The sequence below is a fragment of the Nannobrachium achirus genome, assembly GCF_963921795.1.
Source record: "Nannobrachium achirus genome assembly, chromosome: 23".
Classification (NCBI taxonomy): Eukaryota; Metazoa; Chordata; class Actinopteri; order Myctophiformes; family Myctophidae; genus Nannobrachium; species Nannobrachium achirus.
Genome location: NC_137830.1, coordinates 52,332,986 through 52,355,485, shown reverse-complemented (window position 1 = coordinate 52,355,485; position 22,500 = coordinate 52,332,986). Strand labels below are relative to the sequence as shown.

Below are 22,500 nucleotides of genomic sequence, written 5' to 3'. Positions count from 1 at the left end.
AATCATTCGAGCAAGACCTGGGCTACATCTGTGCAAAATGTGGCGCTTTAAGACTAATATAACGCGAAATGGCCATGTTGGGGCCAAATTGGCCTTTTGGTTTATTTTGTTCTGATTTATTTGAATTAATAGTGTGGCCTTGGTAATAACGATGATGTCATGTCAATCACAGTAAATTGGCATTGTTACTCACCATGACAACCACCACAGGGGGTGGTTGCCAACTTATACCTGTCTGTGGGTGATTGTGGGCAGGTGTGCAATGGGGAAAGCCACACAGTTTTCGACGGTGTCCATGATAGCCGTGTTGGCTGGCGGCATTCAATGTTTTATGACAACCAGTGAGTTTTTGTTATCTTTATGTTAATAAAAGGATTGACACATCCAACTATACATCCTAACTCTGGACATTGAATTCATGTATGCACGCGTCTGACTTAAACGTACCCAGTTGCCCCTCAGTAGAACCTATTGGAGGCTCTACAGGTCATGTTATCTCCCTAACGCCCCCAACTCACCTGCTCACAGCCCAAAGCCCAGGCCTGCTTAGAGTTCTCTGCCCGAACCCCACCCAACATTTACGGTACGGTAGGGCCTAAAATGGATTATAATTATTCTGGCTGGGTAGGGCCTAAAATGGATTATAATTATTCTGGCTGGCTAGGGCCTCGGGCTCAATGAAAGAAATGATTATATATATATAGGCCTATCTATATCTATATCATTTTTAATGATTTTATTACTTTTACTCTGTGATAGACTTTTCTTTTCTTCCCAAACCCAACCAAACCCGACCCGATGTTTTTGGGGCCTAAAATGTATGCTAATTAGTCGGGCTGGTCAGTTAAAAGTATAAATACTTTAGTTTGTTGTAGAGTATAAAAGTATAAATACTTTAGTTTGTTGTAGAGTATAAAGTATACGTACTTTAGAGTATAAAGTATAAATACTTTAGTAATGATTCATGATAAAGATCACATTAAGCTCAGATGTATACTTCATGGTACCACGGTGCCGCGTACTGAAATGAGCAGATCTACAAGTTCACAGAACATCGCTGACACCACAAGAGGTGAGCTTGTAGATCTGTTATTTTCGGTTCCATGAAACTGTTATGCAACAGAGTTTCCTGGAACGACCCTTGAGTCATCTGCCGTGTGTGTGTGTGTGTGTGTGTGTGTGTGTGTGTGTGTGTGTGTGTGTGTGTGTGTGTGTGTGTGTGTGTGTGTGTGTGTGTGTGTGTGTGTGTGTGTGTGTGTGTGTGTACTTCCCCTCTGTCTCAGCTTTACCACACAGGAAATGAAAGCCGTTGCAAACAGGAAGTGGCAGAGCTTGCATCTTGTATCTTTGCCTTTGAGGGGAAAATGGTGCATTTACTGTACAGCCTATAGCAGTGATACTCAAACTCCGGCCCGCGGCCCACCAGCTTATTGTCCTCGAAGTCAAGCATCCAACAAGCTTTAAACTGAGAAGATTGGACATGATCTGCTTTAATTCCATCAGTCTATATTGATAGCTTATTATGTCCAATGTATTTGTATTTAGGTTCATATAGTTAACATGAGTATATAACTAAATGCGTTTGAAATTAAATCAAAATGTTACATTTCAGGATTCCAATTAAAAATAAGAAAAAATAGCAGATCTACAAGCTCAAAACGCATCGCAGCGCAATGCGTTTTGAGCTTGTAGATCTGCTTTTTTTGCTTATTTTGTATGCGATACTAGATCGACAAAGTAGGACGTAGCAATATGCAATGTGGCCCTCTGGAGTGAAGGTGGAAATATAGTGGCCCTCTGGAGTGAAGGTGGAAATATAGTGGCCCTCTGGAGTGAAGGTGGAAATATAGTGGCCCTCTGGAGTGAAGGTGGAAATATAGTGGCCCTCTGGGGTGAAGGTGGAAATATAGTGATCCTCTGGAGTGAAGGTGGAAATATAGTGGCCCTCTGGAGTGAAGGTGGAAATATAGTGGCCCTATGGAGTGAAGGTGCAAATATAGTGGCCCTATGGAGTGAAGGTGGAAATATAGTGGCCCTCTGGAGTGAAGGTGGAAATATAGTGGCCCTCTGGAGTTACGGTGGAAATATAGTGGCCCTATGGAGTGAAGGTGGAAATATAGTGGCCCTCTGGAGTGAAGGTGGAAATATAGTGGCCCTCTGGAGTGAAGGTGGAAATATAGTGGCCCTATGGAGTGAAGGTGGAAATATAGTGGCCCTATGGAGTGAATGTGGAAATATAGTGGTCCTCTGGAGTGAAGGTGGAAATATAGTGGCCCTCTGGAGTGAAGGTGGAAATATAGTGGCCCTATGGAGTGAAGGTGGAAATATAGTGGCCCTCTGGAGTGAAGGTGGAAATATAGTGGCCCTCTGGAGTGAAGGTGGAAATATAGTGGCCCTCTGGAGTGAAGGTGGAAATATAGTGGCCCTCTGGAGTGAAGGTGGAAATATAGTGGCCCTCTGGAGTGAAGGTGGAAATATAGTGGCCCCCTGGAGTGAAGGTGGAAATATAGTGGCCCTCTGGAGTGAAGGTGGAAATATAGTGGCCCTCTGGAGTGAAGGTGGAAATATAGTGGCCCTCTGGAGTGAAGGTGGAAATAAAGTGGCCCACTGGAGTGAAGGTGGAAATATAGTGGCCCTCTGGAGTGAAGGTGGAAATATAGTGGCCCTCTGGAGTGAAGGTGGAAATATAGTGGCCCTATGGAGTGAAGGTGGAAATATAGTGGCCCTCTGGAGTGAAGGTGGAGATATAGTGGCCCTCTGGAGTGAAGGTGGAAATATAGTGGCCCCCTGGAGTGAAGGTGGAAATATAGTGGCCCTCTGGAGTGAAGGTGGAAATATAGTGGCCCTCTGGAGTGAAGGTGGAAATATAGTGGCCCCCTGGAGTGAAGGTGGAAATATAGTGGCCCTCTGGAGTGAAGGTGGAAATATAGTGGTCCTCACCATCATCAAAGTTGCCCACCCCTGATGTACCGTTTATGGAGATATGCTGTGAGACCCCAAACATGCTTTCGCTCAGTTATTTGTTATGTGAAAGTCCTATGATGTCTATGACATCTGACATCATACATACATACAATCCCTTGTATGCCCATACATGGAGATCCCTGTCTGAACCAGCCACACAGATATGGGCTGTCTTCCTCCATATATGGACATTCCCCATATGAAGTCCAGTTAGATATGGGCTTAATATTGATGACATCAGGGATCTCCATATATGGGCATAGAGTGGTTCCATGACATCACATCATACAGTCCCTTTTATGCCCATACATGGATATCCCTGTCTGAGCCAGCCACACCACTGTGATGTCACCTGTTTATGCCCATATATGGAGATCCCTGCTCTGAGTATCCGACATCACTGTGATGTCACAGTGATGTGTCAGGGGAACCACAGTGTCAGGTGTTGCCCGTCCAGACGAATACGGACAAGCTGTGACGGTTCTGATAGTAAACTACTGTGACCGTAACAGTAATGGTAAATATAATAATGTATAATATTATATGGTAAACAATAATCTTATTTAAATAGTATAAATAGTGGTAGAATATAAGAATGTTAAGATAATATACAGCAGGGGTCTTCAACAGGGGGTCCGGGACCCCTAGGGGGTCCCCAGAGTTACTACAGGGGGTCCTCCAAATCTTTGAGTGATAGAAACGTTTTTTTCTCCTTTTTTATATTAACCACTTGGAACCCTATAGCGTCCATATTCTGAGAACTTTAGCCAAAAATAGCAGATCTACAAGCTGTGAGCTTGTAGACACAACGCCTCGCAGCGCAAGGCGTTGTGAGCTTGTAGATCAGCTATTTTAGGCAAAAGGGTTTAGTGTAGACGGGAAAAAGAGCAGACTAAGTACAGAGTGAAAGGTCAAGTGTATTAAGTATTGACGGTTCAAGTGGTTAAATATCTGAACACACAATTTGACATGAATCCAAAATACACTGATGATTTTGCTGTCAAACGATGAAACTATATGGAATCTGGGGGTCCCTGCTTCATCTCTCTCTCAGCTAAGGGGTCCTTGGCCTGAAAACGTTGAAAAAACCCTGATATAAAACAGTATAGTGGTAAAATCATACTACCAGTGAGGCGCCTAAGGGCGAAAAGTGATCGGACCAGTTACCCATATATGGAGATCCCTGATACCCATACATGGAGATCCATGAATATGGAGATATGGGCATATTGGTTGGATCGGCGGTTCTACAAAGAAATGTTGTTTCATTCAACAGTCCTATGACTTCTATGACGTCTGACATCATACATACAATCCCTTTTATGCCCATATATGGAGATCCCTGTCTGTAGAACCAGCCGTGTGCTGTGAGACCCCAGAAAGGGTCCATGCATGTCAGTATCTGTCTCTCAGTCCTTGTCCCCTTTTATGGGCATAACATGGATTCTATTAGTGTGGTTGCCCTAACAGGGCATCATCTGGGAATCAGATGTAGAGATCAGCTCCATATACTACTAACTACTACTACTACTACTACTACTACTACTATTACTACTACTACTACTGCTACTACTAATACTACTGCTACTGCTACTACTACTACTACTACTACTACTACTATTACTACTACTACTACTGCTACTACTAATACTACTGCTACTACTAACTACTACTACTACTATTACTACTACTACTACTGCTACTAACTACTACTACTACTACTACTACTGCTGCTACTACTACTACTACTAATACTGCTAATGGCTGACAAACCTTATAGAATTTCTGGACAGAGCCCTGGTGGAATACTTAAAGGTCCTACACCATGCATTTAAAAATAATTTATATAACACTGTTTGTGTCCCAAAAACGTTTTTGAAAAGGTTTGAGGCTAAATTACCACTCCTGAATACAGAGCCCCTGTCATTTCTGCCTGGCTTTCAGAGCATTTTCAGCTACAGTACCACCTTGTCCTGAGTTGGAGGACTGCGCTATTGAGCCAGTTTTGGCCCCACACTCCTCCCCACCTCCTGCTCAGCAGGCCTGCCCACCCCTCCCCAACCCTCTCCCAGCTCCTCCTGCCTCCTTCTCAGGCCTTGTGACATCACAAATCTGACCTTTCACAATCAGGACCGTTCTGAGACATGCTAACATAGATCTGCCCATAAACTGAGAAAGACACAATGGTCAGAAATAGGACTTTGTGAGGATAGAAGTTGCTGGTGGGACACCAAGAAAATACATATAAAATTGGAAAAATGTAAATTCATGGTGTAGTCCCTTTAAGCTTCTCCAATTTTAAGTGAGCCATCATATCTCCGACCCAACGTCGATGTGATGGTGGAATGGATGATTTCCAATTGAACAAAATAAGGCGGCGAGCCTATAAGAGGGAAAAGGCTATTGCATCGGATTGAGCAACAGAAACTGTCATCTCACCAGCAGGGACCACACCAAAAACTGCTATCATAGGGTCAGGCAGATCTCTTGTATAATGTGGGTTTAACGTGATTTCTTTCTTTGTCAATCTGTGATGTGAAGGATTAACTTGAACACCTTTTTCACCACAGCTCCTCCACTGCTTGGACCAAGGAGGACCATTGAGTCCACATGACTCCTTGTAGTCGGGGCCGTTAGGGATATTTTGTGCTAATCAGTCTAAAAGCGCCACATTTTGCACAGCTGTATCCCAGGGCATGCTCTAATGATTTAGCTAGGGTGCCCGAGTCAGCCACCTTCAGGGTCGCCACAGCGGCCAAATCAAGTTGGGCTCTCATCGACTTTCTATCCATCCATCCATCCATCTTCAACCGCTTATCCGGAATCGGGTCGCGGGGGTAACAGTTCCAACTGAGACTTCCAGATTTCCTTATCCTGAGCAACTTCCTCCACTCCCTCAGGGAGTATACCGAGGCGTTCCCAAGCCAGTTTGGAGATATAATCCCTCCATCTGGTCTTTGGTCTGCCACGGGGTCTCCTCCCAGTGGGACGCGCATCGAGGACCTTCCTAGGAAGGCGCTCGGGGGACATCCGCACCAGATGCCCGAACCACCTAAGCTGACTCCTTTCCAAGTGTAGGAGCAGCGGTTCTACTCCAAGTCTCTCTCGGGTGACTGAACTTCTCACCCTATCTCTAGGGGAGATACCAGCCACCCGTCTGAGGAAACCCATTTCGGCCGCTTGCACCTGCGACCTTATACTTTCGGTCATGAAATGACCATAGGTGAGAATAGGAACGAAGATTGCTCGGTAGACAGAGAGCTTAGGCCTATTGCATCTGAAATGGCTTGGAATTAGAGACAGACAGAACATGACATTTCAATATCCGAGTGGTTGTTTAGACTAAAACCTGTATACAACCTTGTATTATGGACCAATATGTATGTAAAATATATATTTTTAAAAGCAAGGGATAGCTCACCCCCAAATAACTGTCTGTCTGTCTGCAGCCTGTCTCCCCCTCCCCCCTCTCTCTCTCTCTCTCTCCCCCTCCCCCTCTCTCTCTCTGCTCAAACGCCTCTGTTTCCTGTTCCTGTTTGGGTTTTTCCACAGGAAAGAGAAACACCGAGACAGACAGATGGTGAACAAGACAGACAGAAGACGGACATTTTGCTGTTAAGACGTGTGAACAGAGTGAGTAGAAATGTATTGATTTATTATTTATATTATTAAACCACACTGATTGGTTCATGTCAAGTTATTTAGAAAATGTTTCCTTATATTATCTGACAATGTGGCCTTTGTTTAAAAAATACTTCATAAAAGTATACATACTTTAGTTTGTAAAGTATAAAGTATAAATACTTAAGTTTGTTGTAGAGTATAAACGTATAAACACTTTAGTTAGAGTATAAAGTATAATACTTTAGAGTATAACGTATAAATATTTAAGTTAAAGTATAAAAGTATAAATACTTTAGTATTGATTCATAATAAAGACCACATTAAGCTCAGATGTATACTTCATGGTACCACGGTGTCTCGTACTGAAATGAGTAGATCTACAAGTTCACAGAACATCACTGACGCCACACGAGGTGAGCTTGTAGATCTGCTATTTCCGCTTCATGAAACCGTTATGCAACAGAGTGTCCTGGAACGACCCCTCATCGTGTGTGTGTGTGTGTGTGTGTGTGTGTGTGTGTGTGTGTGTGTGTGTGTGTGTGTGTGTGTGTGTGTGTGTGTGTGTGTGTGTGTGTGTGAGGGACCCCTCAATCATGGGAGAATCCCCCGGGAGTCCCGAACCACAGGTTGAGAACCAGTGTTGTGATCTGGTTTAAGGCTGCTTTCATTTCCTGTAAACTGCATGTTGTTCACAACAGGCTGTTGTTTCCGTCTAAAGCGCAGAAAACACTAGAAGAAGTGGCATCGCTTTGATTTGGTTCCCCCCGTTTGTTTCTCCAATCCCTATTAACATGCTGGAGTAGCCAAGTGTAGTCTTGCCAGTCGCTAACAGTTGGACTAAAAGATGCATTTACCAAACTAATTTTCCAGAAGCAAAACTACTCCGGATCAAGGGGTTTATTAGGTAGGCCCTAAAGGTATGTCCTTGAGCGCAGGGGAATATTTTGGGTTAAAACTGAATCCGGTTTGATCTTTCTGGCCAAATTGTAGTCCTTTGGGGACTACAACATGACGTGTTGTGGTTTCTGCTCCAGACCGGTTACAACCCCGAAAAGTGAAGTGATCCCAGACTACATTTCCTGTAGTTACCACACGCACACAGTCATGTCACATGACTTCAGCACAGTGTTGTAATGTTTGCTGTTATGTTCTCTGCACGCAAAGCTGTCGCAGTACGGAGCATTTGATAATGAGCAGTGGTTTGGAGGACAAACTGCTTTGAACAGCTTCCATGTACATGGATCTCCATATATCAGGGATCTCCATATATGGGTATCAGGAATCTCCATATATGGGTAACTGGTCCGATATATATTAATAAAGGATAAAATAAAATAAAAGTCCATATATGGGCATTCCCAGATGATGCCCTGTTAGGGCAACCACACTAACAGAATCCATACTGTATATGGCCAAGACATAGTTTGTTGTTGATTACGTTTGATGCTGTGAAGGTATTTTTTGAAGTGTTAAAAAGGTGTTAAAAGTTAAATTGTCATTTCACTGACACTGACCTCAGGTGAAACGTGTGAATCTGTCACCTTCACATCACAGGAAAGAGGAAAAAACATGTTAAGCCCAAATAATACTTCATTGTATGGCAGAGTGTCAGTAAATGTAATCCAAGTATGTCCTGTTTATTTTCACCAAAGTATTTTCTTTCAGTCAGGACCGCTTTTAAACAATCGCGGGCCACAAGTACTGAAAATAGCAGATCTACAAGCTCACAGTGTTGCCATGTGACCCCATCCTACAGTTTGTAGATCTACTTTTGTGATTGCTAAATGTTTGCTCCAGAATAGATGATGTGGTTCACTCAATGAGACACACACGTCGCACAGTGATTTTGGCAGTCAGATTCAGTCCCTGTACTCTGTGATTACAACATCTCTGTCTCTCTCTCTGTCTCTCTCTCTCTCTCTGTGTGTGTGTGTGTGTGTGTGTGTGTGTGTGTGTGTGTGTGTGTGTGTGTGTGTGTGTGTGTGTGTGTGTGTGTGTGTGTGTGTGTGTGTGTGTGTGTGTGTGTGCGTGTGTGTAGGTCTTGCTCTACCATGAGTGGCTCAGTGGAGAGAGAGGAGTCGGACCCCTCCTCTAAAGACATCCTGAGTGACAGGTCTGTCTTTGTTTGATTGATTGATTGATTGATTGATTGATTGAAGAGCTTATTAGCAGTTTGATTGGAAACAGATATTTCTCAGTGACAGAGCGTATCTCTATAAAGATGTGCATATTTAATATAGTGTAATAATGATTGATTAAAGAGTTTATTAACAGTTTGCAATAGGAAAAAGTTTCATGACAGCACAAATCTCTGGTACAAGGTCAACTTAAAGGAGATCCTAGAAAGCCTTAAACCTTATTTACACAGCAACCACTTTATGTATCTCATATAACATTGAAAGACAGACAGATAGAACACAATACTATGCATAGGATAACATCAATTACAAAAGCAGAAAAGAAAATAATAAAACATCATTTAGTTGTTATGAACTCTACTGATCCCAGGTCAGAATGTAAAACACATCATTTAGTTGTTATGAACTCTACTGATCCCAGGTCAGAATGTAAAACACATCATTTAGTTGTTATGAACTCTACTGATCCCAGGTCATAATGTAAAACACATCATTTAGTTGTTATGAACTCTACTGATCCCAGGTCAGAATGTAAAACACATCATTTAGTTGTTATGAACTCTACTGATCCCAGGTCAGAATGTAAAACACATCATTTAGTTGTTATGAACTCTACTGATCCCAGGTCAGAATGTAAAACACATCATTTAGTTGTTATGAACTCTACTGATCCCAGGTCAGAATGTAAAACACATCATTTAGTTGTTATGAACTCTACTGATCCCAGGTCAGAATGTAAAACACATCATTTAGTTGTTATGAACTCTACTGATCCCAGGTCAGAATGTAAAACACATAATTTAGTTGTTATGAACTCTACTGATCCCAGGTCAGAATGTAAAACACATCATTTAGTTGTTATGAACTCTACTGATCCCAGGTCAGAATGTAAAACACATCATTTAGTTGTTATGAACTCTACTGATCCCAGGTCAGAATGTAAAACACATCATTTAGTTGTTATGAACTCTACTGATCCCAGGTCAGAATGTAAAACACATCATTTAGTTGTTATGAACTCTACTGATCCCAGGTCAGAATGTAAAACATCATTTAGTTGTTATGAACTCTACTGAACTTTCTGGGCTTTCTGTCCAGGACCACACCAAGGTTTCTAGCAGTTGGAACCGAAGTCACCAATACATTATCTATGGAAATAGTGAGATCTTGCATGGGGCAAGACTTAGCTGCAAATGTGCAAAAGATTAGAACATAAAACAGAGTATTCTACTAGTCTTCCCTCCCTGTCCAATCAATAGCTGTATGTGTGCAGTTTGGGAAAAAACATATTGAACCTACAGCCACTGTGACCCATAAACTACACCTAGTTTACATTTGTTTTACTTGACTAAAGAACCACTTAAATCCTTTAGAATGTTACAGTGGTAGCATGGCTCCCCCTACTGGCCAGTGGAGGAACATGAAGCTGACTGTTGAATTGAAACCCACGGAACTTTACTCTCTTATGCTTGAATCATGGGATGTACAATAAAGACTATTGAATAAACAGACGTTTTCAATCACCTGCTGATTAAAGACGTTTTTGTGGTGTTGTTTTTGTATGATTCCAGAAGTGTTGACCCCAGAGCAGAGTCTCCAACAGCCAGCTGTGTGTCTATGAAGAGTGACTGGTCTATGGGAGAACCTCCTGTCTTCAGTGATCAACCTGGACCTCCACACACACAGTATGTCAATCCTCCTATACAATAGATAACACTCATGACAAAGTGATCTCATGCATGTGTAAACTACTATAAAACAATACATTAATAACAGTGTGTCAATCTGTATCTGTATCATCAGTTACTATGAGTGCAGTTTGTGAATGAAGTACAAATCACTGATGAATATTTAATTTTCTGTCTTGTCAAAAAGACCCATCCCTTACGGGATTATAAGACTCCAAACATGAATAAACAATACCACATTCAATTACTGGATACTATAACAATAATAAAGAAGAAAAATAAATGACAAAAACTGAAATACCTCACACATAAGTTTTCTTTGTCCGTTTGTCCCATCACTCCCATGCTTTCTCTAGATATTCTGCCAGTGGAAATAGCTTGTGTTAAAAAAATCCAACCAAGTCTCTCTGCGTCACTTAACCATATCAAATCTAGGTTTTTACACTTATTAAATAGTCTTTGATGTAGCTCATGATACAAAGGGTAGTAGAACATAAAGTGGAACTCATTCTCAATATCATTTATGTCACAATAAATACAAACCCTCTCTTCCTCCACTACTCCTCTATATCTACCAGTTTCAATAAATACAAACCCTCTCTTCCTCCACTACTCCTCTATATCTACCAGATTCAATAAATACAAACCCTCTCTTCCTCCTCTACTCCTCTATATCTACCAGTTTCAATAAATACAACCCTTCTCTTCCTCCACTACTCCTCTATATCTACCAGTTTCAATAAATACAAACCTTCTCTTCCTCCACTACTCCTCTATATCTACCAGATTCAATAAATACAAACCTTCTCTTCCTCCACTACTCCTCTATATCTACCAGTTTCAATAAATACAACCCCTCTCTTCCTCCACTACTCCTCTATATCTACCAGTTTCAATAAATACAAACCCTCTCTTCCTCCACTACTCCTCTATATCTACCAGTTTCAATAAATACAAACCCTCTCTTCCTCCACTACTCCTCTATATCTACCAGTTTCAAGGTGCCAGACTCCCAGAACGGAGTTGGGCACATAGAGATCTTTGTCTTTTGGATAATGGAACACAAACATACTTTTCAGAAGCATAACTGCTTTTTATCATAAGAAACGTTCAAAATGTTGGTTTGTGCAATACTGTATATCCTGGGACCATTTATTCTGATATATACTATTAAGTGGTTATTTAATTTAACCATAGAGATGTTTACAATACTGTTATTTTGAAAACTGTCAAGTAACCCAGTTCTTAAAAGTGTATCCTCCACAGTACTTGCCCAGGCACCTTTTATTGATACATCCCAATTAAATATTTTCTTGGCAACTCTATTCTCTGGCAATCTGATTAATCTATTCCACAATGCTACCATGCTGCCCTTCCACCTTACTTCACACGGCTGTAATGGACAAAAACATAAATGATCTTGAACAAAGTGACGTCACAATGATTGTATAAATATTGTTATGATTCCAGAAGTCACAGAGCAGAGTCTCCAACACCCAGCTGTGTGTCTGTGAAGAGTGACCGGTCTATGGGACATCCTCCTGTCTTCAGTGAACCTGGACCTCCACACACACAGTATGTCAATCCTCCTGAGCTTCTATACAATATATGTACTGTGTTCCCATGTAAATCTTTATGCTTCCATTTTAGATCATTTTACTGCTTTCTAGTGATGTTTTATCACACTGTTACTTCAACATGGAGTTTAACTCTCTTATACTTGTATAACGGGGCATAACAGAATCTTTAACAGACTCTTTAATTCACATAATAATGATATGAATATTGTTATGATTCCAGAAGTCTTCACCACAGAGCAGAGTCTGTGAAGAGTGACTGGTCTATGGGACAACCTCCTGTCTTCAGTGAACCTGGACCTCCACACACACAGTATGTCAATCCTCCTGTACAATATATAACACTAGAACACTATACAATATACTCACTTTAACGCCATGCACTATATAATAAGCAAAACACACAACTCCATAACACAAGAAAGTAATATCATGATAATATGCAAATAATGGATGAAAAACAAGACACAGAGTCTAATAACAGTGTCCTCTCTGTTCAAGCTTTATCCATAGCAGTGGTTCTCAACCTTTTCAGGTTGTGACCCCTAAAAGAATCATATTTGATCTGGGGACCCCCAACATAATCAATCTGAACTAGGGACCTCCCACCCTTACAAGCACTTGGCATGAAAGAGTTGAGGCATTAAATATAGTTTGACTCGGTTCCACAGAATAGATAAACATAGTGAAAATAGCAGATTTACAAGCTCACACCGCCTTACGATGCGAGGTGTTGTGAGCTTGTAGATCGGCTATTTTCCAGATGTTTGCCTTTTCCATAGATTAATAGATACAAGCTCTACAAGCTTGTAGATCGGCTATTTTCCTTTTCTTATATTATTTGACAATGTGGTTAATTTTACCAGTTTTTGTATAGTTTGTTGATTACTTTATATACAGTAATAAGACACTCATAATTAGGTGCACGTTCACACATGACACCAAGATCTAAAATTCAGACCCATTGCCTGCAAATCTTGTACAAGTGAAGGAGGCTACAGATCAGAGTCCTGCAACAAGCCGGGTATCTGTGGATATCTGTCAGGGACCAATGCATGGAAAATATACTTTTATAGGGCATATACTTTTATCAAAGCAGCCAAACGTATGGCTCCTCCATACCTCCAAAACCTGATCAACCCCTACACCCCCACCCGTTCACTTAGATCAGCCAACACAGGGATGCTGACAGAACCCTCGCTAAAAACCCCAGGGCAAAAATCCACTCGTCCGAGACAGTTTGCTCTCCTGGCCCCGAAGTTGTGGAATAAACTCCCTGTGGCACTTAGAACAACGGACTCACTCGCTAGCTTCCGCCGTGGACTGAAGACTCACCTTTTCAGACTCCACCTACACCCTTAGCACTACGGAAACACTCAATGACCTTACATGAAGCTAGTTAGCATCTGTTTTTAGGTTTTTTAGATCTTTTATTTCCTTGACTGATTATATTGTTTCCTAGATAGATATTCATTTGCATTTGTTATATTGCTGTTGATGTACTGATATATTATCTTGTTTATTATTGTGATGATGTTTTATCTGCTTATTATAAGTCGCTTTGGATTAAAAGCATCTGCTAAATACCTCAACTTTAAACTGTAGGGGCATGGTGTGTGGGACTAAACACGGGCGGGAAACATTTTATTGTGAAAATCAGAGCACCTTTTCTGCCCAAACAACATCACTTCACAGTAGCGCTCACAGTGAGCAGCAGGACTCAAAACCACAACACACGTTTAGACAAAGTAACACGGACACAACATGAATGAACATCAACATGGATGAAATAAATCACACAGTGACTTACTGTAGGTCTTATGCAAAACATCATGATTTTATGAAAAGTGGCCAATGGGGAACTCAGTCTTCACACAGCACTGGACACAGGCACCGTCTCTATGTGGTTGCATCGGCACATATTTTCACAGCTACTGTACCAAACAATTAACATGGGACAAAGTAGAGGCCATCGTGGTATCCTCACTTTAACCTTTGACAATAAAGTTGCTGTTCAACTACGCAACATAGAGGAGATAAATCCAGAGTATGTTATTGTTCTGTAATGGACAAAAACATAATGATCTTGACTTCACAATGATTATATGAATATTGTTCTGATTCCAGAAGTCACAGAGCAGAGTCTCCAACACCCAGCCTTCTGTCTATGAAGAGTGACCAGTCTAAAGGACTTGCTCCTGTCTTCAGTGAACCTGGACCTCCACACACACAGTATGTCAATCCTCCTTATAATATGTACATACTATAATAGGACAAAGTGACAAAGTGATCTCATGCTAAGTTAAACATGAGCGAATTATTAAAAAATATTAGAAAACAAGACAAGTTTGTATCCGTCGATCGTTAGCTATTAAGTTAGTGTTCAGTTTGTGAAAGAAGTGGTTCAAATCTGTCTGTCTGTCTGTCTGTCTGTCTGTCTGTCTGTCTGTCTGTCGTCTGTCTGTCTGTCTGTCTGTCTGTCGTCTGTCTGTCTGTCTGTCTGTCTGTCTGTCTGTCTTTGGCTAATCTAGCAAACTACTAGATTGACAGAGCCAAATATCTTGTGCACAGTGCCAGTAGGCCAAGGAAGCGACTCCCTGCATTATGTTTATATTCTCATGGTGGCGCTATACTGGCCCACTTTACATTTCTGCCTATACATCTTCAACCATCAGTCAAAGAATGATCCTGTAGTCAAACCCAGCCTGGTGGAGATATGCTCTCTGGTCTACTTATTGTCATGTCATGTTGGACAGTCATGGTGTCACATGTCATTTACATGTTCTGTTCCCAGTCTGGTTCTGTACAAACATTATGGACACAAGACATGAACTATCAGCATCCTTTATTGGAAACATTTCATCACATCTGCACTGAACCTTTTCATACAGTACACACACACACACACACACACACACACACACACACACACACACACACACACACACACACACACACTGTCACCACATGACATACGCAAGCACACACAGCAAATATAGACGAGGAAATAGCCTACCTCCAAGCTCACAACACATTGCAGTGTGAGATTGTAGATTGGCTTTTATTTTCCTGCACTGTGCTTGTTGGTGAATAATGGAATTATAGTTTCATGTTCACTATTTTACTGAATAATGTGATTAATGTATGTTTGTTGTATACAGATCGGGTGCTGTCATTTGTGTTTGCATACTTCTGTTTATTATATTTCAGGCCTTGGTGTGATATTTGATACGTATTATATATTATAAGTAGCCTAATTGTCTATATATTCATATAGTTGTCTTCTCCTCCACAGAGAGTGGAAGACGGGTTGTGTTGTGACAGAGCAGGAGAGATCCAGAACCACACCTGGACTGAAGACACCCAGTCACACCAGCAGTGGACACAGTAAGACCGGACACAATGTACATTAATAATTAACACAGTTAATAACTGAAATGTTTGACATTGTCAGACTAAATGTCCACAATGTGTCATCAGTATCCATGTTTAAATAATGATGCTAAACATGTATCAACTCTGTATGAAAACCAGTGATCCGATGTTGTCTCTTTTGCCTGTTTTTTATTTTTACAATTTGTAGATTTTGTGGAGGCTTTAACCTCTTAAACCCATATGTTGTTTAGTGGAAACCCTCAGGGCTCTATACTAGTCTCTTTTATGTTTGCATATCTTGATTCTTTTCTGAAAATAGATCTACAAGCTTACAGATCAGATCAGAGCTTGTAAGCTTGTAGATCTGCTATGTTCTGTCAAAGTTTTCCCCAGAATACAGATGCTAGGGATGAAGTGTTTAAATTAATAATGTGCAATACACAGCTGTAAGGATGTAAATGTATAAATTCATCTGAATGTTTAAAATCTCTTCATTGTCTTCTCATAGCAGGTGTCAGTCCACAGGAGGTTCTAAAGGTTTATAAGGTCGGTTTGAACCGTCTTGATCGTGTGACATACGTCACTGAAGTGCCCTCACTCAGCAGCATCTACACAGAGCTCTACCTCTCAGCGGGAGAGAGTGAAGGGGTTAATACCCAACATGAGGTCTGGCAGCTTGAGACAGCTTCCAAGAGGACCCTCCATGACCAACCAATCAAATGCTGTGACATCTTTAAGCCCCTCCTCTTAGGCAGGGATAAACCAAACAGAAGAGTTCTGACCAAGGGCATCGCTGGCATTGGAAAAACCTTCTCTGTGCGTAAGTTCACTCTGGACTGGGCAAGGGGTTTGGAAAATCAAGATGTCATTCTCCTGGTTCCCTTCTCATTCCGGGAGCTGAACCTGGTCAGAGATGAGCAGCACAGTCTTCTCTCACTGATCCATCGTTTCCACCCAGAATTAAAGAAGGTCACAGCAGAGCAGCTCGCTGTCTGGAAGGTTGGCTTCATCTTTGATGGTCTGGATGAAAGCAGGTTTCCGCTGAAATTCGAGAACATTGACATTGATTCTGATGCCTTCCAGAAGAATGCCATTGTTTCTGATGTCACAGTGACATCATCAGTGGGCTTGCTGTTGACAAACCTCATCGAGGGGAATCTGCTCCCTAACGTCCTCCTCTGGATAACCACCAGACCTGCAGCAGCCAATCAGATCCCTCCTGATTGTGTTGACATGGATACAGAAGTACGAGGGTTCACAGACCCCCAGAAGGAAGAGTTCTTCAGGAAGAGATTCAGTGATGATGAGAAGATGGCCAACAAAATCATCTCACACATGAAGACATCAAAGAGCCTCCACATCATGTGTCATATCCCAGTCTTCTGTTCGATCACCGCTACCGTTCTGGAGGACATGTTGAAGACAGACGAGACAGAAAAGCTGCCCAAGACCCAGACTGCGATGTACAGCCACTTCCTGTGCGTTCAAACCAAGAGGAAGTGGAAGAAGTATCATGATGTGAATCAACAGCAGCTCATGGAGAAGGACAGGGAGGTTCTTCTGAACCTGGGCAGGCTGGCGTTTGAACATCTGGAGAAAGGTAGCATGATGTTCTACCAAGAAGACCTGGAAGAGTGTGGTCTTGATGTGAAAGAAGCCTCCCTGTACTCAGGAGTGTGCACAGAGATATTCAAAGAAGAGACTGTTCAATCTGAGAGAAAGGTCTACAGCTTTGTTCATCTGAGCATCCAGGAGTTTCTGGCTGCAGTCTACCTGTTCCACTGTTACACACAGAGGAACGTGAAGGTACTGAAGACATTCCTGGGAGTTGATGTCAGTACCTTGGAAGACTTCCTGAAGAGAGCCTTTGAAAAATCCACGAAGAGTAAGAATGGTCACCTGGACCTCTTTGTCCGCTTCCTTCATGGTCTCTCACTGCAGTCCAACCAGAGTCTGTTAGGAGGTCTTTTGGGTCAGACAGCGGACATTCCAGAGAGCATCCAGAGAGCCATCGACAACCTGAAGACGATGAATGATCAAAGGTTCTCTCCTGACAGATGTATCAACATCTTCCACTGTCTGATGGAGATGAACGACCACTCACTGCATCAGGAGATCCAACAGTACCTGGAGTCAGGGGACAGATCAAAGACAAAACTGACTCACTCCCAGTGTTCAGCTCTGGCCCACATGCTGCTGACGTCAGAGGAGGTTCTGGATGAGTTGGACCTGCACAAATACAGAACAATAGGAGGGTGGGGGAAATCCAGACTGGTCCCAGCTGTGAGGAACACCAGAAAGGCTCGGTTAGTAGTCATGAGAATAGAATAGAATCAATCTACTATCCAATCTATATTTAACACTATAAGTAGAAATGATGGTTAAGAGGCACAGAAGGTTACAGTTTAGTATGATAAACAGCACATCATGTCTCCATCCGTCCGTCCGGCCATCTGTCTGTCTGGACGCGTGCGCTTTTTTACAGTCTATGGGTTTGCCGCTCTGACATCACACTCTGACATCACTGTGATGTCAGGGGAATCACACTAACAGAATCCAAGACATGCTGCAACCGCTGCGAGGTTGCTTGTCGCCCTTAGGCGTCTAAAATATCCAATAATAATCACAACAGTGACATTATGTTCTTATGTCCACAGTCCAGTAGCTCCCAGGTCACAACACCTTGCGTTGCGAGGCGTTGTGAGCATGTAGATCTGCTATTTTCACAATAGAACCGTGTTATACAAAATGTAATGCCTCAACTCTTAGTGCTCGTCGGGGTTGGGGGGGGGGGGGGGGGGGTCCCCAGTTAAAATATGATTATTTTGGGGTTCACGGTCTGAAAAGGTTGAGGACCACTGCTGTGTGTGTGTGTGTGTGTGTGTGTTTGTGTGTGTGTGTGTGTGTGTGTGTGTGTGTGTGTGTGTGTGTGTGTGTGTGTGTGTGTGTGTGTGTGTGTGTGTGTGTGTGTGTGTGCGCGTGCGTGCGCGCCAATTAACAAGTATAGTCGTTATTGGCAGTAAAAGAGTTACATTAATTATTTCCATGGACATTAAATCATTGTTTTATTTGATGACCTTCCGGTCCTGGCTTTTGACCTTTGTGCCCTCAAAACATTGACAACACCAAAGGTCAAGTGATCTTGACCCTAGAATGACTAAACTCCTATGAACATAAAATAACCATTAAAGACGCACACATTAATAAACAGTTCAAATGTTCACATCAGTGTTCCTCCTGGTTTAAGTGGAAATGCTTCTGGTGCTGCGTTGATACAACCCTCACCATGTGATTCATGTGATTCGCATTCATATTTGGGGTTGAATGACTTGTTTTCTTTTTCATGATGTTGGATTTTCTTTTTCCTTGAACATCTCCGTTTTTACATATTCTACATTTACAGACTTGTTGGCTGTAAACTCGAGGAACCAGATTATGAAATAGTGTCTTCAGCTCTCAGCTCTAATCCTTCACATCTCAGAGAATTGGATCTCAGTTATAACAACGTGAAGGATTCGTTCATGGAACTCATCTCTGCTGGATTAAAGAGTCCACATTGTGAACTGGAGATACTGAGGTCAGATTAATTAACCAGCATTATTTAGATCAGTTCTGTTTTATTATTTATTGTTTGATTCTAATAAGAGGAGTGTGCATTAAGTTGACATCATGGTAGAATCATGATACGGTCAGAGTTGGTGTTGGTTAGTCCTCACTCTGGCATCACATCACAATGATACGCTACAGTAAATACAATATGTGATCCATCATGGCTGCTAGGGAATTATCACGTCCACTTACACAATCATTGAGTGTCAAACTGGTGTAAACACAGACTGGAAGGTTTGCTGGTTCCCCAGCCCACCAGCACCAGCAGTCTGTTGTCTGTTTCATTTAGTCAATAAGGTTGATATCATGGAAACCCACACTGAATAGAACAAATAATACAAATTAGTAAGAAGCAATGCAATAATTATGTATGTATTATGTGTACTATTTTAATAACTGGCCTATATTTGATTACTATCTACTACTGTATACCTGGTACTCTGTCTGTCTGTCTGTCTGTCTGTCTGTCTGTCTGTCTGTCTGTCTGTCTGTCTGTCTGTCTGTCTGTCTGTCTGTCTGTCCTCTCAGTCAGTTTGCTGGATCATCTGTTGTTAACTTGCTGCTTCCTGTTTCCTGTCAGTTAGCTTCCTGTTGGAAGATGACCATGATTTACTTCACATTATTCCTGCCTGCCTGTTCTTTCCATCTCTTTGGTCCCTCCTCCAAAACTCTGATAATCAATCCAGATATGTAATCTTTAATTACAGACTTGCTGGCTGTCACATCACACAGACAGGATTTGACATCCTGCTCTCAGCTCTCAGATCTAATCTTTCCCATTTGAGAGAATTGGACATCAGTTTCAACTGCCTGCAGGAATCACAAGTGGAGCAACTCTCTGCTCTACTGAAGAGTGCAGAGTGTAGACTGCAGATCCTGAGGTAAATAAATAGTGTGTTTTCTCTCTGTGTGGATCTCTACTTGAACATCAACAGCACTTTGTTAAATATGGATTTCTCTGCAGGTTGTCAGGATGTGGGCTCACAGAGGAAGGCTGTTCTTCTCTGGCTTCAGCTCTGACCTTCAACCCCTCCCATCTGAAACAGCTGGACTTGAACTTCAGCCACTTAGGAGGCTCTGGTCTGAAGAAGCTCTCTGCTGCACTGGAGACTCTGAAGTGAGTAGACTTGGACTGTGTCCATGTTGGTTAGTGCAGTGTTTCCTTACAATGTTGAACTGGAGACTCTGAAGTGAGTAGACTTGGACTGTGTCCATGTTGGTTAGTGCAGTGTTTCCTTACAATGTTGAACTGGAGACTCTGAAGTGAGTAGACTTGGACTGTGTCCATGTTGGTTAGTGCAGTGTTTCCTTACAATGTTGAACTGGAGACTCTGAAGTGAGTAGACTTGGACTGTGTCCATGTTGGTTAGTGCAGTGTTGTTGGCTGGCCAGGTGGGAGGGGGCTTCACTTTTTATTTATTTGCTATTATAATTATAATTTTTATAAAACAAATCTTAAAATTGTCCTAACTGTTAAATCGCTAAAGTTTTAGAACCCCCACTCCGTTATTTTCAGCTTCTAAAGCCTTCTCTTTATATGTTTTCTATGATCCCTACCGGGGACCGGTTTTCGTGGCAAAATTGCGTCATCACACTACCGGCCAATCACAGCGAGGGTTATACACTGCCGGCCAATCACAGCGCATCTTGGAGTGGGGTCGCTAGGGCGGCCATATTTGTAGTCTCCCGTGTGTCTCTATACTCGGGTGCACGGTGAAGCATGGGTGAAGGAGTGTATCTCCGGAATGGCTGAACGCACAGCAACCAGGGACCCCTCAAAAGATAGATCTCGGCAAGGTGGAGGCAGACGCGGGGGTTTGAGAACCGAAAAACGGCCGAAAGACGCGGACGCGACCGAGGTTTGCTATAGAGCTACTGACCACAAGTTGAGCAACTTACACAGTATAGCTTTAAAGTTTCAAGTTTCAGCCCTTGCTCACTTCATCAAAGTCAGTATGGAACTCTGTAAATAAATGATGCTCATCGTGTTCTAGGACAGTGGTTCTCAACCTTTTCAGGCCGCGACGCCCAAAATAATCATATTTTAACTGGGGACCCCAAAATAATCATATTTTAATTGGGGACCCCAAAATAATCATATTTTAACTGGGGACCCCAAAATAATCATATTTTAACTGGGGACCCCCAAAATAATCATATTTTAACTGGGGACCCCAAAATAATCATATTTTAACTGGGGACCCCAAAATAATCATGTTCTAACTGGGGACCCCAAAATAAGGGACCCCAAAATAATCATATTTTAACTGGGGACCCCCCCCCCCCCACCCTGACGAGCACTAAGAGTTGAGGCATTACATTTTGTATAACACGGTTCTATTGTGAAAATAGCCGATCTGCTTGCTCGTTGCGAGGCGTTGTGAGCATGTAGATCAGCTATTTTCACAATTTGGCCAATGTTTAATTTGTCATTTTAAGCAATTTAAGATATTAAAACGTCTTAAAATTGTCACTTTAGAAACGTGCAGATACCCTCTATACACTTAAACTTTATGTTGGTTTGTTTACTGTTGAGTGAGAAAACAATGTTGCACATTAAGTTAATCATCTGGGGACCCCCCAAAATAATTTGGGGGTCCCGACCCACAGGTTGAGAACCACTGTTCTAGGAGAACAGATCTTTAGTGTGAGCTGGAGGTCATTCCAAGAGGTTTGGACACTAAAACAAAACAGTGTTTTTACCAGTTCAGTGTCATAGCAAAAGGAACAGAACTATGTCAGCTAGTGGAGACAGTGTGTTAGACAGTCAGACATTGATTCATTGTTGTTCTATTTCCTACAGTGTGAATCATGGAGGAGAACACTGGATTAAACCTCAACTCCTTACAAGATGTGAGTACCTGTCTGTCTGTCTGTCTGTCTGTCTGTCTGTCTGTCTGTCTGTCTGTCTGTCTGTCTGTCTGTCTGTCTGTCTGTCTGTCCGTCACATTGACATTTTATCCATCCATCCATCCATCTTCAACCAATTATCCGGATTTGGGTCGTGGGGGTAACAGTTCCAACTGGGATTTCCAGAGTTCCTTATCCTGAGCAACTTCCTCCACTCCCTCAGGGAGTATACCAAGGCGTTCCCAAGCCAGTTTGGAGATATAATCTGGTCTTTGGTCTGCCACGGGGTCTCCTCCCAGTGGGACGTGCATCGAGGACCTTCCTAGGAAGGCGCTCAGTAATAATTAAATTACAGTTTTATACTGTGTTTGCCCCTCCCTCCTTGCATTCAGAGGATATTGTAAAAACCTTCAGCAATGTGTTTTAAAGGTGTTTAGTAACACAATCCAAAACATTGAAATTCAACCCCCCAATTCAAACATTAAGGTAGCACACTAGCAGATAATCGGGGCATTTAATGACGGGCATAAATGTCGTCTAGTGTGAGGGTTCACAGATCCAACCGAGTGGCTTGCAGGACGATCAGGACCAGCCCGAATCTTTTTAAAAATGTTTGATATTGTTCTGGATCGCTATACTGGTATGGAACATCAGTATAATGGTATGGAACATCAG

General features: G+C 42.1%; 2 protein-coding genes across 7 annotated transcripts in view; both read left to right on the top strand.

The window, feature by feature from the left end:
• Positions 1 to 17,920, top strand: part of LOC308309266 (protein NLRC3-like) — a 104,378-nt gene extending 86,458 nt beyond the window's left edge. For all 6 annotated transcript variants that reach the window (XM_080754793.1, XM_080754789.1, XM_080754791.1 and 3 more), the window contains one exon: positions 16,917 to 17,920. In XM_080754793.1, the coding sequence (XP_080610919.1) occupies positions 16,917 to 17,697 (781 nt within the window). In that variant the 3' untranslated portion in view covers positions 17,698 to 17,920. The remainder of the gene's footprint in view (positions 1 to 16,916) is intronic.
• Positions 17,921 to 19,046: 1,126 nt separating this feature from the next.
• The window catches only part of LOC308308986 (neoverrucotoxin subunit beta-like), a gene marked incomplete at its 5' end in the record, with an annotated part of 7,405 nt that continues 3,951 nt past the window's right edge, over positions 19,047 to 22,500 (top strand). Inside the window, 2 exons of the mRNA XM_080754439.1 lie at positions 19,047 to 19,054; positions 21,779 to 21,828. Coding sequence (XP_080610565.1) covers positions 19,047 to 19,054; positions 21,779 to 21,828 — 58 coding nt within the window. The remainder of the gene's footprint in view (positions 19,055 to 21,778; positions 21,829 to 22,500) is intronic.